The 9,432-nt window shown below is 50.3% G+C and overlaps 1 protein-coding gene across 1 annotated transcript; it reads left to right on the top strand.

Moving 5' to 3' along the window:
* The first annotated feature begins 408 nt into the window (after positions 1-408).
* LOC149748863 (spermatogenesis-associated protein 31E1-like) lies at positions 409-8,051 on the top strand. The gene is made up of 5 exons (XM_089912598.1): positions 409-513; positions 1,087-1,224; positions 2,213-2,270; positions 2,858-2,918; positions 3,076-8,051. The coding sequence occupies exons 1-5, from the start codon at positions 409-411 to the stop codon at positions 7,154-7,156; spliced, it is 4,443 nt and encodes a 1,480-aa protein (XP_089768724.1). The 3' UTR covers positions 7,157-8,051.
* The last annotated feature ends 1,381 nt before the right edge of the window (positions 8,052-9,432 follow it).

Below are 9,432 nucleotides of genomic sequence, written 5' to 3'. Positions count from 1 at the left end.
TCTGTCGTTGTTCCCCGTTGTTGAACACTTTAAAAGCAACATCTACTAACTGAGAAGGGTTCATTCCAAATGCACCATCTAACTTTGGTAATTTTCTTCTTATATCTGGGGCGCTTTGCCCAATGAAGGTCATATTTACCGTATTTTCGGGGGCCTCGGGGTCTGTATCCGCGTGGAGCCTCTAAGCTTGATAAAGTCTTTCTAGAGACTCTGATGAATCCTCATGGGGATTTTGGTGTATCTCCTGAATTTTGTTTAAGCTCTTTTGCCTAGGGTATCCCCTTTCAAAGATGAGACACACGTCGTATAATGCTCTAGGTGTGGCATATCTCCATTATTAGGAGCCCAGTCAGGCTCAGCAGTAGGAACCGTCAGATTTACTTCTGGAGTTCCATCTGGATCTGCTAGATGAAGCTGGTGTGCTTCCTCTCTAGTCCTGTCAATGACCGTCCTTCTCTCATCTCCAGGAAGCATCATGTTCATAAGAGTGTGAACGTCTTCCCGAGAGAGATGGTGAGTAGCAAAGACGGACGTGAAAGGTTCAGTCATATGTAGGGGGTCCTCTCAGCAAGGAGGGCTATGGTTTTTCTAATTAAACAAATCTGAAGTTGAGAACTGAAATGTAAATATGCGAGATGAAAAAACGATGGAATTGTGAACAAAGGAGATTCTGAGAGTATAAGTCACTGGGAAACGGCCAAAATCCTGGGAGAATTTCAGAGTTTCAAAGGCTATGAAAATGGTGGGTTCAAGCCGAGATCCCCAAGAGATCTGAGGAACCCGGAAAAATGTGATTTCCAGGTGGAACGAATAGAAAATTGACTAAGGTCTAGAAGACCCATGAGGGTGGAGGGATAGAGCTGTGGGGCGGATGTTTAGGGAGGGGCCGTGGTACAGCCTCCTCCTCTATTACTCCCTCCCACACCCTCAGGAGCCCTTTGTGACCAAACCACAGCTCTATGATAAAGGCCTAGGGCTTTAGTCTCCAAGTACATGCCCTGTGCTCAGTTGCCTGCTGGCAGCCGTGTGATTCAGATAATGGAGAATGCACTCTTTTCTCTGAAAAGCACTTTTGATACTTGGCAGTACTCCAGTTGCACTCTCTGTGTGAGTGACATCATCCTAGCCTTCCTGTGTGGACTGGGGCTCTATTTCCTGTTACTCCGCTACCTCGAGAATAATGTCTCTTCACCACCTCCCAGGAAACAAGAAAACATCAGGAAGGTAAGGAACCCTTGGGCCAGACCCACAAGCACAAGTTCCTCTCTTCTTTTCTATCGTTATTTCCACTTTTCTCAGTCAACTACAGAGACTCCTGAAATGGGAAAGAATAGGACATCTATTCTCAAGTATACAACATCATCCCTGTAAGGACAAGCCAGTCTGGGCAGGGGATAGAGTGAACACTAGGATTTCTAACCAAAGCTCTCAGACCAGTTGCCCAGGTATGGTAGAGGGCTCCAGGGCAAGTCTCACACACAGTGACCAGAGGTCGAGGACTGGATACCGAGTTCAATCTCAGCCAGAGGACAGGCCCATGAGCACTGGATCACCAGCTGTGAACAGGTGTCTCGGATGAGGGCTGATCTGCTGGCAGTGCTGAGGCCCTGAGAGCCTCAGAGCCGGCGCTGGAGTGGCCCTGGCCTTGGGAAGCACCTGTTGGAGCTCAGAATGAATCCGTAGTTCAGAGAGAATGTGTGTGTTTTTTGAGCAGAGGAACAGTGACGAAAGAAATCCAGGGTGAATCTCACATTGAAAATCCTTCTTTATGTTCTTCAGAGAAGGAAAACAGAAAATATTTTTATCCTCTTTAAAAATGAGTGAAAAGTAACAAACGTAAGGTAGACAGCTAGTGGGAAGCAGCCGCATGGCACAGGGGTATTGGCTTGGTGCTTTGTGACAGCCTGGGGGGGAGGGGGGGATAGGTAGGGTGGGAGGGAGGGAGACGCAAGAGGGAAGACATATGGGAACACATGTATATGTATAACTGATTCGCTTTGTTATAAAACAGAAACTAACAGACCATTGTAAAGCAATTATACCCCAATAAAGATGTTAAAAAAAAAATGAGTGAAAGGAAAGAAAAACCACAGAGCTCTGTTAGTTAAACGTAGAAAGTCATATTATGTCATGGACACTGAGTGTCTGATGCTTGTCTAGAGAGGGGCGAGTGAGAATTGGGTCCCAGGTCCTCATTTGTTCTGTCTCTCAGCATCAAATGGAGCCGAAGGGGAGATGCAAGATTAACGAGAAAAAGAGAGCTGTGAAAGGTAAGTTGTGCCATTCATCCCTGTGTGCCCCGAGGGTTAGCCCCCATCTCTCTCAGCCCTGAGGGCCCAGCTCCACAGGCTCCGAGGAGGCCAGTGGCAGGGCCTGTCCCTCAAGAAACAGAACCCTCAGGGAGGCTCCTGGGAAGGAGAGCAGAACAACCCAGATACCTCCCAGATTCCATGTGCACAATGAAGTGGTGAGGGGCCTGGAAAAGGGTGTGGCCCAGCAGGGGTGTGTGGGCTACAGCGGACCAATAGCGCCTGGGTTGGGAGGTGGGACCTCCAGGTCCAACCGTGGACAAGTTGTTTAACTTTGCTCAGATTCCTCTGTAAGGTGACCCCTGCCCATTCTCCCCCACATGGAGGATGTGAGGACGGCAAGGGGTAATGGATATGGAAGTACTTTGTAAATGATAAACCCTTTCATGAGCTTCGCCATCGCTGTCAGGGATCATGTGGCTTTGGACGCTGGTGCCTGGGCTGCAATCTCCCAATGGTGTCCCCTTAAAGGGACACTGCACTCAGCCTCCTGTGAGACCCCCTAGGCCCTTGCCTTCACCACCGTGACCCACTCTGCTGATTTCCAGCTTGCAGAAATTCCCTGAAAGAGCTGGAAAAGGCTCGGGACCTGATTTCACTTCTGCAAAGGTAAAGAATCTTTCCCTTCTCTCCTGGGTTCTTCTTCCACCCAAAGCCTATGGTGTGACACCTGGGCTGCAGGGAGCCTGGGGCTGAAATGCGAGGGGGAGCCCTGAGGACAGCGTACGTCTAAAGCCCCGGGGTGAGGGACAGCAGAAGCACTGTGAAGTCAGCACGGGGGCCGTGGAGGGCCGTGGGGCCACAGGGGCCCACCCCTGCCTGCCCTGCCCAGCCCTCCTGGCCCTGGGGGCTCCTGGCTGCAGCTTGTGCCTCATGTCTCCTGCAGCCACCTGGACAAGCTCCCTCACAAGGGCGGCTTCCATCAGCTCTCCTGTCAAGACCCCCTCGGTGAGGTGGGCAAAGCAGCGCCTGCTGCAGCCCACCAGCCCTGCAGGGAACCTGCAGAAGACGATGCTCCTGCCGTGTGCCCATCAGCTGCCCTGGTTCCTCTGACCCAGGGCTCTTTACCTGTGGCGTCCAGCCTGTCAACAGAACCTCAAGACCAATCCAACTTGAAGAGAGTCACCCTTGGCACTGTTGCAAAGAGCTCACCTCCAGGTAATTCTTTTTTGCCATCTACCACTGCAGCCATCTTGAGTCTTGGCCTCGCATGCTATCACATTTTGTTCCTGTCCTTCTGGTGGAAGATTACCAAGGCCTTGTTCTTCCCCACCTCATCACAGAGTAAGTCCTGGCAAGAACACCTGTCCCACCAGCCACCAGGGGCCCCGTTCTCGGGAGGGCCCACAGACAAGCAGGTAGAGACTGGTAGCCCCTTATTTGTCAACCCTGAAGTCCAGAAGCTGCTGGAGCTTCTAGTCACCAAGAAAGTAAAACTAAACACTTGTAAGGAGAAAGAAAAGGATGGGTCATTCTCAGAACAAATGAGCTCAGACTACCACCTGAACACGTCAGGGAATATGTGGAAATCACTGGGTGCTGAGCAGGACAACACAACCCCTCAATCTTTCTGGAACATGAAAGACAAAACAGAGCAGCTAGAGCGGCTACCTGGTCCTCAGCAGCTCTTACACTCCGAGGTCTTGAGGGACCACTTGGAACAGAAATACAGCCAGCTCTACTGGGGTCTCCCCTCTCTGCACAGCGAGGCCCTGCTGGCTGTTCGGAGCTCTGCTCAACAGCAGGCACCCTTTGTTTTATTCAGTGGAGTTTCTCATGGCTTTTCAGTTTCAATTCAACCTGGAATACCTTTAGGTGCTTCCCAGGCCCCAGTCTTGCCCTGCCCGGGGGTCCCACCCCAGCCTTTCACTCAAAACTTGCCTCCCTGCCAGCCCCCACCTCTGGCTCAGATCCAGGCCCAGCTCTACCTCCCATCTTCTCTCCTATCCAGACCACCTTATTCTCCACCCCAGATGAGTACCTGTGGACTAGACTGTCCTACCTTTCAGAACAAGACACTATATTTTATCCCCACTGAAACTCAATGTCTGAAATGCCCCTTGTTGCAGAAGCAACTGAAAAGTGGGGAGCCTTCACCCTCTGTGGTCAAAAGATCTCAGAAAGGCTTTAACCAACTCATTCTCACCCTTCCTCCAGACAGGGGACGCTCTCAGGCCCGAAGGTCAGCAGTTTCCATTCATCATGAGGACTTAATTGGCCCTGATCTCCAGAAGCAACATCTTCAAAAGAGGCTCATCAAAGAGCAAACCAAGAGGGGCCTGGCCCGCAGTATCCACCTGTCTCCGTCTCTGGAATTGAGCTCCTCTCAGTGCCAATTTTTAGGGACTCATCAGGCACAGGGCAAGCAGGGACCCTGGCAGCCCTCTGCTTTTACAGGCAAAAGGAGACTGGACCGACAGAGGACAAGGTCCAGGTGCCCTAGGAGATCCCACAGGAAGGGTCAAATGCAATTCCAACCAGGGCAGGATTTCGGCAAGGGTCTAAGGCCATGTCTCAGGAGGATCTCAAAAGCTTCCTCCAGGACCAGCCTCCCAGTCAAGTTTCTGCAAAGAAACTCTGAAAAGGAGTCAGAAAGATACTTGATGAGGCCCTTGAAGAGTAACTCTGGAAACTGTTTACCCAGTAGCCCAGAGCAGAAACATCTAGAAAAATTCTTGAAAGCCCATCTGAGCACAAAGTCGAGGCAGATTAATCAAGGTATGACGCCTGTGATTGTGCGTCAATCCTGGCTTGCTGCCAACTATGCTTCTTATAAGCCCCACCCTCACGAGGAAATCAGAAATCTAGCATCCTCGAAGTATTGGAAACCCTGTGCAAACTCCTCCCGTGAGCTTTCCTTCCTCAGTCCAAGCATTCGGCAGATGCTGGAAGCACATGTTATAAGCTGGCGGGTAAGGCACAGGTGGGGCTTACCCAACCAGGCCTTTGAGCCCATAAATCTCAAGCCAGGTGGGGCTCAACCCTTGTCCTCTCCAAGGTCCACCTTTTCCCCCTCTGCCACCTGTCAATCTAGAGCACACTCAAAAGCCAACTTTGCTAATAAGCTCTCTGGAAAACCTCAGCCCCATCAGGGAATGACAGCGATAACAAAAGCAACAGTTCCCACCCTGGTGAGTCCCCTCCCTGTTCCCTCACCTGAGCATACAGAAATCCAGAGGGCCCTGGGAAAGACTTCACCTGGTGACAGGTATGGGCCCTCAGAGGCCCCTCTGACTGGACAGGAGGGCAGACTGCCTTATCAGATGCCCACAGTCAACCTCATGGGCAGAAGCTGGGAGAATGGGACTGTCTTGGGGTTTCCAGCCACTAGGAAAACCCTGTCGCCACCAACAAAGTCAGTTGCCCAACATCCAAAGGAGCCATGCCTTAAAACACAGGTGGCTCAAGGCCGTGCCACTGGTGAGCTCCTTCCAGACTCTCACAGTGACATCCTCCTTCAAGACTATCCCATTGGCGTGCGCCTCCAGGACTTTGCCACCAATGTGCTCCTTCGAGACCATCACACTGATGTGCTCCTTTCTTCAGACATCTTGGCTTCTCACAGGTCTCTTTCTAGTTCCCAGAGGGAACATGCTAGTGAGGACGCACCAGCTTTCCAGGTGGTGCCATATGACCTCAACGTGAGTGAACAGAGCAGCCGGGGCCAGCAGAAATTCAAAACACCACAACTTCAGGACCCATTTAAAAGCCAGAGTGAGATGTCTGCCCCAACTGAGGAGTGGAGGGACCTTAAGAGGCCCCAACCAAAAGAGCATGAAGAAATGAAGAGCCAGAGGGAGATGCTCGCATCAGCTGAGGAGTGGAGGGGTTTCACGAAGCCCCAACCAGGACAGCATGAAGAAACAAAAACCCAGAGCAACATGCCTGCCCCAGCTGAGGAGTGGAGGTGCGTTAGGAGCCTCCAACCAGGAGACCATGAAGAAACGAGAAGCAACCAGCAACAACAGGAACCCAGGAAGCCAAAAGTTAGGGACCCGTGTAAGGGCCAGTTTGCCTCGACTGAGGGGAGGGAGGACAATTGGAAGCCCAAACCAGGAGAGTATAAAGAAAGGTCTTCAGGACTAAAGGCTTCGCAAGCAAGTGGGATGAGCCACGCTTCTCAGGTCAGGGAAAGAGGAGAGTCCCTTGGGAGCAAACACCCCCAGCTCTCACCAGGGAAGAGACAGCTTTCACCAGAAAGCCAAAAAAGGATGAGGCAGTACGTTAGCCACGATAAAAGAGGCAAAGGAATAGAAGAATCCCTTCAAAAGGGCAAGCCTGCATCAGCCACTGCTCACCAGCAGAAACCAATCGAAGGCAAACCTGTTGTAGAGAGCAGGGCTATCGACCCTTGTGCGATTGCAAGAGCTGTTGGACAGGTCCTAAGAGAGAAACTGGGGCTTCACCAAGGACTCTGTGCCTCAAAGTTAAATCAGCACCCAGAACAGCTCCAGGCCCCAGCAGAGGGGCATTCCCACTACCACAGGGTTCTCTCCTCTTCAGAACAGAGACGGGTGTTGAAAGATACAGCCTACAGGCACCAAGCCAGCCCCAAGGACCACAGCTACCTTAACAAGAGCAGGCATACCACAGGCAGGGGCGACAAGTTAGCCTTCCCACCCAGGGAACTGGAGTCCCCAGTCAGACGCTGCCAGCATGGACCAAGGGTGGCCGGTGGCTCAGGCCACCTGCGCCATCACCCAACATGTCCTCAAAAATGTGTTCCCTCTGGTCAGCCAGAGTGTGCTTCTCATGCCTTTCCTGGGAGGAAAGTAGTGCCAAAAAAAGTTCAGTTCATGGAAAGAAAACCTGCTTCTTCTCACGTTAACCGATCATCTATGTGCTAATGGCTTCTCTTCCTACCACAATTTTCATTCTTTCCCAAAATACATGTTTTTTCTCTTGAGAGGTGGTGGTCTCGGTCTGTGCCCTGCTGGGGGGAAGGGAAGGGATCAGGGTCCACTCTTCCCAGGTGCCTGCTCTGGCTTCCAGATGGGATGGGGCCATGGAGGGAGGTTGACCCCAGCGTGCAATACTCATCCTCACCTCAATTCCCTCACTGCACTTAAGTTTCCATAATAGCAGCATTACAGAAACAAGCAACAGCGTTCAGGACGTGTCAAGGTGAACTAAACCTAAAGACCTCCCCCTTCTCAGGAACCGGCTCAGTCCTCTCCTGCTCTCTCTCTACCTTGAACTTGTGGGACTGTAGGGGAGGGGTTTGCAGAGGCTGAAATTCCCCTCAGGCTCCAGAAAGTGTCACAGACAAGTTCACATGTCAGAATAAGGAGGGGAGTTTGGGGGCAGTGCTATTCAGAGATTTTTATGGAGGCTTCATTACGTAGGAATAGTTGCTATTAGTAATTAAGTGAACCTCCGGCTCCCCCACACCTCCCTAGAGGTCAAGGGGTGTGCCTTAACGTCACAGCCCTCTAGTGACTTGAGTGGTATCCCTGGCAACAAGCCTACTTCCTCAGGGGGGGTTCCAAAAGTCACCTCATTAACATGAATTCAAGCATGGTTGAAGTGGCTTGTTATGAGTAACAAAAGACAACTTAATCTCTCTTATTACTTGGGAATTTGCAGGGCTTTTAGGAACTCTGTGCCAGGAACAGGGATGAAGACCGAATATTTCTTTCTTATAAATCACAATATCGTACTATGCTACTAAGGTGTAAGAACAGACATCATAAGAATAAAAAAACCTTGAAAGTACAATGGAATACAACTGAGAGGCCAGAAACAAACCCTCATGTTTAGAGACAACTGAATTTCAACAAGGGTGCCACAATTCAATCAGAAAACTAATACTCTTTTCAATAAATGGTTTTAGAACACCTGAATATTCCCATGCAAAAGAATGAAGTTGTACCTCTGCCTCACACCATCTATAAAAATTAACTCGAAATGAGTAACAGACCTAAATGGAAAGACTAAAGGCTTTTGCTACAACAATCTTTTCAAGAGTTACCAACGCATACCCAGTGTGCCACCTACACCTTGGTCCATGAAGCTGCTTCCATCAGTGAGCAGCTCTATATATGGCTCTGCCAAGGGTTGGTCCGTTAAGTCTGGTCTGCCAGAGTACACTAACTTGATGACATGTAGGCAGTCATGCTCTGGGGATTGTGCAGCATCACCTGGGAGCAATGTGGCTAGATTTAGGGCTGAAGTGACCTGAAGTCTTACGTTGGGATTGTCTCATAGAATGGCTTGCTACTTTCCCATTCTCCCAGAAGTAAGCCAATGACCCCCTTCTTGTTCCAGTAAAGAAAGAACATGGTGAGGGACATACACAGTGGTGGGTTGCCCCACGGTGAACTTCTCAGCTTCCTGAAGTATGTCACAAGTAGCTTCTACAGCCTGAAGGCAAGGGGGCCATCCCTTAACAGTCTGTTCTAGTTGTTCTGAGAAGTAGGCAACGGGTCAAGGGATATTTCCCAGAGTTTGAATTAACACCTGAGACTTACGCCTTGTCTCCCATGGACATGCAATATGAAAGGATTCTTTAAGCCTGGTAGTCCCAAAGCCGGGGCTGAGATTAACTTTGTTTTTATTGTTTCAAAGACTGTTTGGCACTCTGTAGTCCAAGTAAGGGGCTCAAAATCGTGACCCTTTAAAGCCTCACAGAGGGGCTTTACTATGAGCGCACAGTTCAGGATCCAAATCTGACAGAACGCTGTCATTCCCAGAAACTCCCTCACTTGTCTGCGAGTCTTGGGTGTTCCCACACTTGCAACTGCCTCTTTTCTATCAGGAAAAGGTGCCACTGTCCTGGGGAAATGAGAAAACCCAGATACATGACTTGTTGCTTACACACTTGGGCCTTTCTCTGGGAGACCTTATATCCAGGACGGGCCAAATAGTTCAGGGTCCTCATGGTATTTTGGAGACACTTATCGTAAGTACGGCCTGCTATGAGCGCATCGTCCACGTATTGGCGTGAGAGCCCTTCATCCAATATTAAGTTTCTAAGGTCCCTGCCGACATTTCCCCAAACAAGGTAGGGGAATTCTTAAACCCTTTAGGCAGGACTGTTCAACAATACTACCGGACTACCTGTGTTTTTGGGTCCTGCCATTCAAAACAAACAGCTGTGCTCTGATTCCTCTGCAATAGGAAT

This window comes from Delphinapterus leucas, chromosome 6 (assembly GCF_059928025.1).
Source record: "Delphinapterus leucas isolate spDelLeu-1000000601 "Yukka" chromosome 6, BTC_Dleu_Yukka2, whole genome shotgun sequence".
Classification (NCBI taxonomy): Eukaryota; Metazoa; Chordata; class Mammalia; order Artiodactyla; family Monodontidae; genus Delphinapterus; species Delphinapterus leucas.
The sequence above is the reverse complement of the archived record's forward strand: the minus strand, read 5'-3'. Positions and strand labels throughout refer to the sequence as shown.

Bases quoted from the DNA above. Each gene is read 5' to 3' on its own strand.
- LOC149748863 (XM_089912598.1), top strand. From the start codon at position 409: ATGAAGCTGGTGTGCTTCCTCTCTAGTCCTGTCAATGACCGTCCTTCT. The intron at 1,225-2,212 runs GTAAGGAACCCT...TCTGTCTCTCAG, and splicing joins AACAAGAAAACATCAGGAAG to CATCAAATGGAGCCGAAGGG. The intron at 2,919-3,075 runs GTAAAGAATCTT...AGAAGCACTGTG, and splicing joins CTGATTTCACTTCTGCAAAG to AAGTCAGCACGGGGGCCGTG.